This window comes from Mytilus galloprovincialis, chromosome 2 (genome assembly GCF_965363235.1).
Source record: "Mytilus galloprovincialis chromosome 2, xbMytGall1.hap1.1, whole genome shotgun sequence".
NCBI classification, from domain to species: domain Eukaryota; kingdom Metazoa; phylum Mollusca; class Bivalvia; order Mytilida; family Mytilidae; genus Mytilus; species Mytilus galloprovincialis.
Genome location: NC_134839.1, coordinates 115569287 through 115581644, shown reverse-complemented (window position 1 = coordinate 115581644; position 12358 = coordinate 115569287). Strand labels below are relative to the sequence as shown.

Genomic DNA, 12358 nt, shown 5'->3' with positions numbered 1-12358 from the left:
CCCGTTTTTTAGGTCATTTAAAAATATGATAATTTTCCTCTTGAACAAAATAAAAAAAATCATACATGAATGATGTATATTTACTCAAATGCAATTCGTGTTATTCACCACATTAAATTGTTGTAAGTCTATTATAGGAATACTCTCAGAATTCTGTAAAAAACCAAATTCGTCATTAAAAATATCCTTTATTGTTTCAAGCATAAGCAAAAAGTTAGATAACAAAAAACACGAACTTTTAGTAAAAAAAAATAAAAGTCTATAACCAAATGGCAAAATCAAAATCTTAAACACATAAATCGAATGGATAACAATTAACATGTTCCTCACTTAGTACAGCCAATTTGTTATGTCTCAGGACTACAACTGTTATATCCCAATATATAACATATTTTTAATAAAACAAAGATATATCGCCTAAAAGCATAATCGTGTTTCTCTAATTTTTGGAAGATTGATCCTTTTCCTGTCGGGTTATTTATTTCGATTCAATCAACGTGTGGTTTAACCCACAATTTACTTGAACGATTATAGAGATGATTTTTCATTTCCTATCGTTAATCATCCATTTGTAGATGGTGACGTTCCCTTGTCACCATCTTACGATGTTTATAAATATATCTCAACTTGTACGATTCGCTCGTGTATGTAACAATGTTTTAGATTTTAACGAGAGAAATTTATGCATTACTGAAAAGTTATTACACCAGGGTTTTCGATATCACAAACTAGTCAAAACATTTACTTATAGATTATCGTTGATCATCTCAACGAGATTGATTTTCTCGCTTGAGCTGGTACAGCGAAAGTGAGAAAAGCAATCGAGTTGAGATGACCAATGATAATCTGTTTATCGCTATTTTACCTATAAAGACGTTGTCAATTTCATGTCAATTTCGTTAGCAACGCCACGTGGCCTCCTTAGTTTCTAGCGATAATTTTTCCATCTCAAGCGAGAAGCATGATATGAAAATTATCACAAAAAAAGATCAAAGGAAAAATGCACAAAATAGTGATAATAAATTTTATCATCGGTATAAGGACATCATTCGTAAATATAGCTCAATGCAAACTTCTTATACGTTCAGGTTTTAATTTTTTAAAGAAATATTCTTTATAAAGCACAAAAATTTCAGTATTCACCTCAGAAACTAGCAAAACCTTTAAATAGACTTTAAGAAGGGATATAGTAACGATACTGTTGTCAGGTCATTAAAGATTGCATATTTGGTCGTTTATTTTGATTCATTAATAAGGTCTTTGCATCGAAATTAAACACATGTATTCAAAAACAAGTTGTTGGCATGACACAGGTTATGTTCTTCTCATATATGTTATGATGGTATGATACTAAAACCCTAGCTGGAAGGATTGTGCCTGATATTCATATGATGAAATCATAATCTTTCAATCAGTTAAGTTGAAGTCTGGAGCTTGCATGTCAGTTAACTGCTAGTAGTCTGTTGTTATTTATGTATCGATGTCATTTTGTTTAATTTCTTTGGTTACATCTTCTGACATCAGACTCAGACTTTTCTTGAACTGAATTTTAAATGTACGTATTGTTATGCGTTTACTTTTCTACATTGGCTAGTGGTATAGGGGAGAGTTGAGATCTCATAAAGATGTTTTACCCCGCCGCATTTTTGCGCCTGTCCTAAGTCAGGAGCTTCTGGCCTTTATTAGTCTTATCCTGTTTTAATTTTAGTTTCTTGTGTACAATTTGGAAATTAGTATGGTGTTCATTTTCACTGAACTAGTAGATAATTTTTATGGGGCCAGCTGAAGAACGGCTCCGGGTGCGGGAATTACACGCTACATTGAAGACCTGTTGGTGACCTTCTGCTGTTGTTTTTTCTATGGTCGGGTTGTTGTCTATTTGACACATTCCCGATTTCCATTCTCCATCTTATTGTAACAAATCAGCAATATGACAGTTGCTTTCAAAGTTCTGTTCGTTTTGAGATGTTTGAGCTTTTGATTTTGACAAAGGACTTTCCGTTGAAGTTCGGTATTTTTGTACTTTAACTTTTTATGAATAAATAATAACATTTAAGGATGCTCGCTTGTCATGTTTTGGGAATTTTTGCCAGATTTTCGGAATCCTCTTGTTTTGTCCAGTTGAATGACTTTTACAATTTGCCCATTGATCCCCATTTTTCTTTTTATAAAGGTTTTACATTTATAACTATAAGCCATTTGTTAAAGCCTTAAAATTTTGTTTTTATTTTTTTAATAGTTTTTGAGAACTTTAACTTGTCAATGATAAAGCTATGAAAAATCAACATTTTTCCGCCAAAATTGCAATGGCTTATATCTCGAAAACATTGCACATTGACCTCTATATTTTTTTGCTTTTTTATTCCTTTATTTATCTCCTATCAATCTTTACTAGTGTTACGGAAAGTTATTCATTTTCAAACTGAGCAGCGAATTTCCTTAAATAAATTATTGAAACATCTTACTTAATTACCTTGATAGTTGTTTTTGTCGATGTCATAAGCAGTAGAAATGTACCAACCAAACGACTGTAAGTTACTGCTTATATCTTGCGCTTTAATTTTTTGTGTGAACGTTAGTTTAGTAGAACCACCATGGTAGATATATACTGCCCCTTTACTGTTCTCCTCGTACGGTGCACCAATGGCTACATCTGTGTAAAGATATATTTTACATTCTTAAGAAATGAATATATAGGATACTACTTTTTGTTTAAACACGTGTATTGAATTAAAAGTCAGTTGAAAACAAAAAAGTTTCCGACAAAAAAGGTGATTTCAGCTTCACAATTTTTATCTTTTCATTTCTATTTAGCAACATTCCAACAGACCTGCATACGGAGTACATATCTCCAATTAAACCATATTTCCGGATAGAAAAACAGGATTAACTTTTCGACCCACATGAGATCCCTCCTCCCCCTACGTACCCTTATATCCATCTTTATTTATGTCTCCTATACACTGCAATGCTGTACCAAATCGTCCCCATTCTAACATTCCTAGCAACTTTTGTCCACTGACTCTGAGTAATACATTTGGCTGTTCATGTGTAAAGAAATATCATACATAGATATATAAAGTTATCTTTGGTTAATACAAAAACGGACATTCCTTGCCAAACATCATAAATTATGCCTTTCAAGACAGTAAATATCATTTTAATCGAATAACTTTTAATTAAACAAAATATGACGAGTCATGCGTTGTTGCAGAAATACGTTATTAGAATGTTTGTTATTCTAAATTAAAAGATAAACTGCACTGAACAGTGTTTTATTCTTTACAAATATTCAGACTATAAATGGAATGTTTTATACGGGTTTTTTTTTTTACAATTTTGAGAAGCCACCGATGGACTATTTATTCCCATGTGTCGACAATCTAATATTTAGCGCTGCTGTACTGATGTGAAATATAATGGATGCAGTATTTGTGTACTTCAGTGTTAAAAAAATATACTTTTTTCAACCTTTCAATCAATCTACGTACCTTTGTGTCCCCATAGTAAATGTGTACAACGCCTGAATCTAGAACGTCATTATATTGAAGAGGTGCTCCGATAAGTAAATCATCTAATCCATCACCATTTATATCGTCAAAGACAACCGAACTACCAAATCCACCTCCGGACTGGAAGAAAAAAATACATTATATCGTAGGCGGGTAACTGTGGATTCATATAGTTTGGTGGGTGAAAGAGAAATTGAATGATGTCGTGAAAACAAGCCTATAAAATCAAAGTATTGCTTTCATCAGTTACAACACGTCTTAGCCAGAGTTCTCCAAATATATACTACTGAAATTTGACCAAAAAAAACGTATTTTTGATAGTTTTAACATAAACAGCGGTAGTTTTTAAAGGAACGATTTTTAATTACATACAGTTAATTTTAATATCTTAAATTATGTTTCATTGGCTCTATCATGCGGTTTTTATGTATCCCAACTTGATCGTTACGCACGTCTGCGTAGTAACATCCTTGATTTTAACGAACGTAATCAATGCGTCACTGGTAAATTATTAAGTCATGTATTTGTTACCATAAAATACTTAAAACATTTACTCAACCCTTCATAGATACACAGATTTGATCAGCAAATTAAAAACGGAATTTTGAATCCTAATATTTACGATAATATTGTACTAAAAGTGCTGAAATCAGAACGTTATCCGTGTAAACTCATCAAACCTTTAAACAAACTTATAAGTAAAGGTTATTTTACTGACGTTGTAAAAATGTGTCTCGTAATGGTTTACATTGGCACTTACATTAATTTTTTAATCAACAAATTAAAACATAGCTTAATTTATACATCCAGGTTTATTTTCTATTGATATATGGCTTTATCTGTACACGACTTTTGAAAAGGTTAAATCCATACTATCCTATTAGTAATTTAAAAGCAAACTAAATATAAGCGTTATATAGATATTCACATTCATTGATCTACAATTTGTCGATACCTGTATCTTGGCATTGCACAGGGTCATGTTTTTATGTCTATGACATCTTTACACTAAATCTATTTGTTTTCCATTGAACTAGTTATCAGTAATTGTGAGTACTCTTAATTTTTTCTCGTTTTTATTGTTTTACACTTGTAATTTCGAATCCATTTATAGCTAACTATGCGGTGTGGCTTTTGCTCATTTTTGAAGGCCGTATGGTGACCTATAGTTGTTAATTTCTGTGTCATTGTTGTCTCTTGTGGAGAGATGTCTCATTGGCAATCATACCACATCTTCTTTTTTATAACCTACTGCATGTCAATACTTTAGCAATGCATAAGTCATCTATTCTTTGACTGTTGATGGCGTATACACACTAAATCCCTGAATGTGTTTTAATTAATTTTAGTCGCTGATGCACGATTTAAAAGTTTTAATTGTTTTTGGCTTTTAATAAGTTTTCAGTTGCTGCAAGTATTCTCAAATCGTACTCTCTTGTTAATTTGCCTTTTGACACAATTTGAAATGTATTTCGGTTATTCATTGTTCATTTTTTGTGTTAAATCTTTTCCCACTTTTTTAAATATGTACCGTCCTTGGAGTATTCAATATTACGAAAAATGTTCACTTCTTTACTCCAACCGAGAACAACAGATTTGTTTACCTTTTTTTTTTTTTTTTTTTTTTTTTAAATATGACAATACAATTAATAGAACAATAAACAAAATATCAATGGTATTAACAAAGGACTACTAGCAGTTACAGGCATGTCAGCTCCAGACCTCAATAAAACAGATTGAAAGATTATGTCTTCATCATATTGATATCAAGCCCAATCCCTCCCGTTAGGGTTTTAGTATCATACCATCATCAGATATATAAGAAAACATAACCCGTATCATGCCAACAACAGGTTATAGAATAAATCTGCTTTTTTTCTGATGCGAGACCCTTTTTTTATCAATATTAAAATCAAAATATGCCATGCCCTGATAAAAGTATCGTAGTTAATAAGTCTGTTTACAGGTTTTGTAAGCTTAACATATTGTATCAGCTAAGATTACATTCGGTTTCATATATTGCAAAAGTCAAATGGTACCTTTTCACCTGTAAACTGTTTCTTCAAATATAACTTCTTGTCAGTTTGCTTTAAACAAAAAACAAACACCTGAAAAAAATTCTCTAATATCAAGATTGAGTTCAAACAAATATTAATAAAAATAATTTAACGTGTGAAATGTATTAATCGTATATAGACCGTCTTGTGATTACTGTCTTAAAAGTCTTTGAAAAACTTGTTAAAGGCCATAAACGACATTTTGTGTCTACATCCACGTAATTAACATCTAGTAAGAAACATTGAATAAAGACAACAGTAGTATACTGCTGTTCGAAAGTCATGAATCGATTAAAAGAAAACAAATCCGGGTTACAAACTAAAACCAAAGGAAACATATCAAATATAAGAGAAAAAACATGAAGCAATCACATTCACTATTATTTTGAAGCAATATTAGAAATTTTTATATCTGAAAGATCCATACTGCGGTTTCACATACTAAATCAAAAGATAGACTGCACTGAACAGTGTTTTTTATTCCTTACAAATTTATGTCCTAGAAGATCTGACATTGTTAAGACCCACATTGATTCCAACAAATGATACTCCATCAATTTTAATCCATACCAAATAAGCTTATTTAGGTCAATTATGATTTCAGCAGATAGACAGTTTCCAAATAGTAATTATTGTGCAACCTACTTGATAGCTTGTTTTTTGTAATCATTTCACGTATAACAAATAACAGAAAAAGAAACAATGTCTCCACAAATTCATTTGTATCCCTTTAAGATATGTTAACCATGATTTTACTTCAAGTATGTACTTTCTATATTATATCAAATACAAATAAAATGACCATTTTCCCCTGATTTATGATTTAATAAAAATAAAAAAAAGGATAAATTATTTCCTTGCACTATTTTACTTATAAATAAAATCAGCTGGTGCGTATATAAAAGTCTATATTTCTCTTTTATGTGGTGTTATGCCAGCATTTCATTACGTTAAATCAAAAATTGATTCATCGGAACCCGTGAACTACATGATATTGAATTTGGTAATGAAATATTAAAGACCTAAAATCAATAGTGGCATGTTGCAACGCTATAAAATTGAGAATGGAAATGAAGATTATGTCCATACTCGACCAAAGAGCAACTATTCAAAAACTATTCAACGTTTTCGTGATGAAATGGAACACCAAACTATATTGATTACTTAAAATGTGAACATTATTTATGTTTTTAGTTCTGTTGTAATGACATTCGTTTTTGTTTTTGCCACAGTTGTTTTATGTGTATTGCGTAGTGGAATTTACTATTTTTGGATTCTTATAAATTCTATATATAACTTTTGGACTAGTTTATATCTCGGTCTATTTCTGAAACTTATTCTTACATAATTTTTAATTTTTAACCCTATATGCTAATATTGCCTATGTAAATTCTAAAATTGTTTGTATGCACATTGAACGACAGATTTAAGTGACGTATAAAAAAATTCTGACGTCAGACACTCAAATCAATCAATGTGTTCGTAGATTCGTGTTAATATGTTCTGTCAAATTGTTCATTTTAAAATTGTTATACGATGATGACTGATGTACCCATATTTTGACTATTTTATTTATTGTGTCTGTATGTTTAACGCATCAATGTAAATATAACGGAATTTGATGAGACTGTCATTAAAGTGAGAGGGTTAGCGCTATAGAACCAGGTTTAATCCACCATTTTCTACATTTGAAAATGCCTGTCAGGAATATGACAGTTCTTGTCCATTCGTTTTTGATGCGTTTTGTTATTTGATTTTGCAATGTGATTATGGACTTTCCTACTTGATTTTCCTCTAAGTTCAGTATTTTGGTGATTTTACTTTTTTTGACACTGAGTGTCTGATTTTGTCACCGTTCTGATGTTATCGTCATTGGAATGTTTAAGTGTATTGCGATTCAGAAATTTTCATCATAAGGATATGTGTGTGTCGACGTTCATATGCTTCATGAAAGAATGCAATAGCAATTTTATATCTGATGGTTAAGTTTGTTGGTATTAGCTGGTGTTTCCCATTCGGAAGTGTATGTGTGTCGCCATTCATATGCTTAATGAACGACTTTAATCAACTTTAAATCGATTGTTTCATGCTTGTCATTTTTTTAATAATAACTGACATATATGTACTGTAGGAAAGCCCAAACTATAATCTTAAATGTTCATATATAAAATGTAAATAAACTGAACGAAATTTGAGAAGGAATAATAGTTCTGAACTAGAATTAGATAAACATCAGATAGTATAAATGAAAACAACTTACCGTCCCTACTATTCCACTTGTCGATATATAGTGTGGGGCTCCTAGTACAATAGTTCCGGGACAATGTTCATCAGAATCTGAAAGATTCCCTGTGCTGACAGAGTAACCTGGTATAAGAATAGAAATATTGTTATATTTTTCACACTACATTTTCAAAACAAATTCTGTTTTTTTTTTATTATTTCATTTTTCATTTTTCACAACTGAAACATGCGAAACTACATAATATTTATTCCTCAGTAGGCACCATCTTTAAAAAAATCACGCAAATTGATCACGTTATAAGGATACAAAAATAAAGAAGATGATTAAAAACACTAGTACACAACAACAAGTACTAGTACTTCTATAACTATAAAAAGCAACACACTTTCACAATTACAATAAAAAAAGAAGATGTGGCTCCTAACTCGGAACAGGCACATACATGCAGAATGTGGCGGTGTAATACATGTAAGCAAGATCCCAACTCTCCCCGTAACCTAGGACATTGGTGTAACAGTACAACATCAGAGCAAACTATAAAAATCAGTTGAAAAAGGCTTAACTCTAACAGATGAATACAAAAAATATATATCATAGATAAGAATAATTTTATTATTTAAAAAAAATATTATTAAAATTTGCAGAATTATTGTCTTTTTTTAACTTTATCTAGTAATTTGTTTCCGATATTGTCCTTCTAAAACCTACAATTTTCTACAATAATTTCTAATTTATTTAGACTAATATTACCATGACACCCCGCAAATAAAACAAATTGTATTTATCATTTTGTGGAAAAAATCTGTTTATGAAAATGTATTAATTCGAAATACACATCTAATCGTCAAATTAATCTTATCTGTTTTGATGTTTGAGTATTAGTATGAACTTCTACTCTGAACCTATTGGCAACCTTAACATTTTTACTTGGATATCATTCCACTGATGATGGTCTTAGCTAAATAAAGTATCCATCTTGACTTTAATGTAAAAGTTGTTCGCCACTGAATTTCTTTATATAAGTCAGCAAGGTGAGTTATTTTAAACTTTTAATTAACTCATCATAAATACTAGGAAAAAATTATGTACATCAGACGTTTCGTTTACAAAAGACTCAGCAGCGTAATTCGAAAACAAAAAAGTATAAAAGGTAAAAAAAGTTCGAATTTATTGAGCATTGACGACTCAAATTTTAGAAAGGATCTAAGAATTAAACCTAAAAGTAATCTGTTTGGTAAAAAATAATTTATAAGATGACTAGGATATCATACCACTAAAGTAATCCATCTTGACTTTTATGTAAAATTTGTTCCCCTCTGCTTTTCTTTTCATAAGCTTTTCGTTCATGTTTTGCTCACTATTAAAGGTCGCACGGTGATCTATAGTTATTAATTTTATGTGTCATTTGCTTTCTTGTGGAGAGTTTTCTTATTGACAACCACACCACATCTTTTTTTATATATATGCATAACGAAAGTTTTCATCATACATATTTATACTACAGCACAAACAGTTTATATACGCCATTCCGTCTTCTCATTATGATTTTATTTTAATATAATAGGAATCTCATTCGAAACCTGTTCTGGTTGGAATATTTTCCATTGAATTTTTAAAAACTGTTATCTTTCCAATATAGTAGTTTCCTGTAAGTCAAAATATCTAAAAATTACTTCACACTGTTTATCGTAGCTGAAACATTACATAGAATCTTAGCCAGGGTTCAAATTCATCAATCGATTTAGGGAAAACAAATACATGCCACAAACCAAAACCGAGGTAAACACATTAATTACAAGAGGAAAAAAAGGAACACTGAAGTGCAACACGAACAATCGCACATAGAAACGTACGAACTATTTGGTAACAACTGCCATATTCCTAACTTGGTACAGGACTATTAAGAAAACATGGTGGGTGGAATTATGATTAATGGCTAGCTTTTTGACAAAATAAATAAATATCGCCTAAACACTTCGTGAAAGAAATACAGCACAGAACCAACATATTATATCAACGACAAACAGCGCAATATATAACAAGAGGCTGTCACAACGACAGCAAACCGGCTTTATTAACATTTATTTGTATCCAGGCAATATCACAAGAACCAAAACTGATAAACGGTGAAAGTGAAAATCGTCAATATCAAATTTCACCTCCATTTTGTGATCAGTATCAACATATTAAAATTTGAAAGCTTATGTTGAATGGTTCATGAGTAAATGCAACAACATGAATGGAAACGTCATTTTTCGATCCTTCAAGAACTATAACTCCTGAACGGTAAAAGTCAAAATCTTTATTATTTAACTTGAATTTCATTTTGTCATCAGTAACAACATATTAAAATTTGGGAAGCTTTGGTTGAAAAGTTCATACGTAAATGCACGGACACAACTGGAAAAATCATTTTTCAATCTTTCAAGAACCATAATTCCTGAACAGTAAAAGTCAAAATCGTCATAATGGAACTTGACCTTCATTTTGTTGTCCGTCACAACATATTAACATTTTAAAAGCTTTTGTTGAACGGTTTATGAATAAATGAACGGACAACATTTGGTTGCCGCCCGCACGACCACCCGGCCGCCCGACTGCCCAGCCGCCCGACTGCCCAGCCGCCCGACCACCGTACATCCCCAAATCACTAACCGAAATTTTTGACACAAAAATCCGGTTTAAAATCAGAGATGCTCTTACATAACTAACAAGCAATCTCGAACATATACAACCGTTTAACTTAGTATGTTCGTTTTATAGCATCATAATCTATAGTAAACTAAACAGATGTAATTGACTGCAGGTGAACTGTCTGAAACAGATTTGAATCCATTGTAGTGAATAAGTCTGCAAAGTAGCTTAACAACTGCCCGACATGCAATATTTAAATGGTTATTTGTTGAAAAGCTATTTTAAGACCAGAACTGTTTTTTTAGACATAAGAAAAGTAACAATACCTTATTAAAAAAGTTAAATATCAAGATATCGAAATAAAGTTGTTCTTTATGAGCGTTTATAAATTGCTGATTTAAACAAATACATAAGAAACAAGGGTTAATGCAGAATTGGTGGAAACTTAAAATGTTTGAGCACTCAAGGTTTCGTTTACTTTGCACTTGTTAAAAACTTCCTAATATAGGTAAACCAGTTATTTCAAATGGGTATCTAAACATATAAAGAATTTATATTGCATATTCATCTTCATCTGCTTTAAAACAAACAAAAGATCCCCCATTTTGACAAACCAAATTATACTCGTGGAACAATTGGTACACAACGGATTTTTTTTAAATACTTGAATATTTTTACACAACCTTAAAATATCGAAGAATCAGTTGGAAAATTGTCTTTTGATATAAGAAAATCGAAGGACCTTGTTTATATCTTGTCGTTTTACACTGTGCATTCATTTAATTTTGAGAGTACCAATTTTTTTATGTTGTGTTTTGTGTACTATTGTTTGTCTGTTTGTCTTTTTTTTTTTTTTTTTTTTTTTTTTTAGATTTTTTAGTTTGAATGTCGACTGGTATCTTTCGGCCCTCTTTTATATTTATCTCTACAATTGTAACGTGTTATCCGTTTTAAACAACGAAAAGATACAAAAAGGTGCCAAAAAAGTAATAGGGTACATTTAAAAGTAGTCCAAAGCCAAACACGATTAATCAGTAAATTTATGATCTTGAAGACAAAAGCAAACGACAGGTTGGGCGTAAGTACATAGTCTGCAAAAAACAACTCTCTTTACATGTTTTTTATAGAATTAGGGATTAAATAGATAACTGAGAAATTGTCGGGATATGTGCTTAATATCTTATTTATTTGTGATTATTCAAATAAAAATGAAATAGACGTATAAATACCCATTAAGCTCCCCTGCTGCAAATCCTGCTTCAGGGATACATCGGCAAGTTCATATTGGGTAAAGCTATCAAAAGAATTCGCAATCGTTTTATCATCAGTATACTGTAAAAAGCCACCTGTTGGTATAAAAAAAATAAAAAAATCACCAGTTAAACAATAAATGAAACTATTGTATTCGTGAAATCCATCTTGTTATACATTCACAGAGTTACTGACAGTTCATATCATCAGAGAGCCTACCAATCTTGTTAAATAACTTTATATGGCAGGCATTGTAATTTTTAAACTATTAATTAAAGATACAATTATCCGTTATATTTATAATCAACTGGTGATACTCGATTCATGATATTTAACCAGTAGCAGAAAATTGTAAAACATAATATGACATATTTGTTTAAGCTATAACTGTTCATATAACATAACATGGCAGATTATTAAACACACATTACTAACTTGTGAAAGGAATACTATAACAAATTTAATATTGTTAAAAACAAACCTGGTGTGTGGCAGAAAAAATTGTGTCCGTGTCACAACAAAAATTAAATTATAAGATACAAACCTTTGTGTTCAAAGAATCCTGGAGCTCCTAATAGTATGTCTAACAATGAATCTTCATACTATTGAATATAAAATATCAATAATCTTAATCGATAATATAACTTTTGTCTTAACAA

General features: G+C 30.9%; 1 protein-coding gene across 1 annotated transcript in view; it reads right to left on the bottom strand.

The window, feature by feature from the left end:
• Positions 1 to 12358, bottom strand: part of LOC143065522 (integrin alpha-4-like) — a 64920-nt gene that overhangs the window by 15352 nt on the left and 37210 nt on the right. The window contains exons 5-11 of the mRNA XM_076239147.1: positions 12244 to 12301; positions 11678 to 11794; positions 7830 to 7936; positions 5552 to 5620; positions 3492 to 3632; positions 2930 to 3041; positions 2474 to 2653 (exon numbers count right to left, since the gene is read on the bottom strand). Of these exons, the coding sequence (XP_076095262.1) occupies positions 2474 to 2653; positions 2930 to 3041; positions 3492 to 3632; positions 5552 to 5620; positions 7830 to 7936; positions 11678 to 11794; positions 12244 to 12301 (784 nt within the window). The remainder of the gene's footprint in view (positions 1 to 2473; positions 2654 to 2929; positions 3042 to 3491; positions 3633 to 5551; positions 5621 to 7829; positions 7937 to 11677; positions 11795 to 12243; positions 12302 to 12358) is intronic.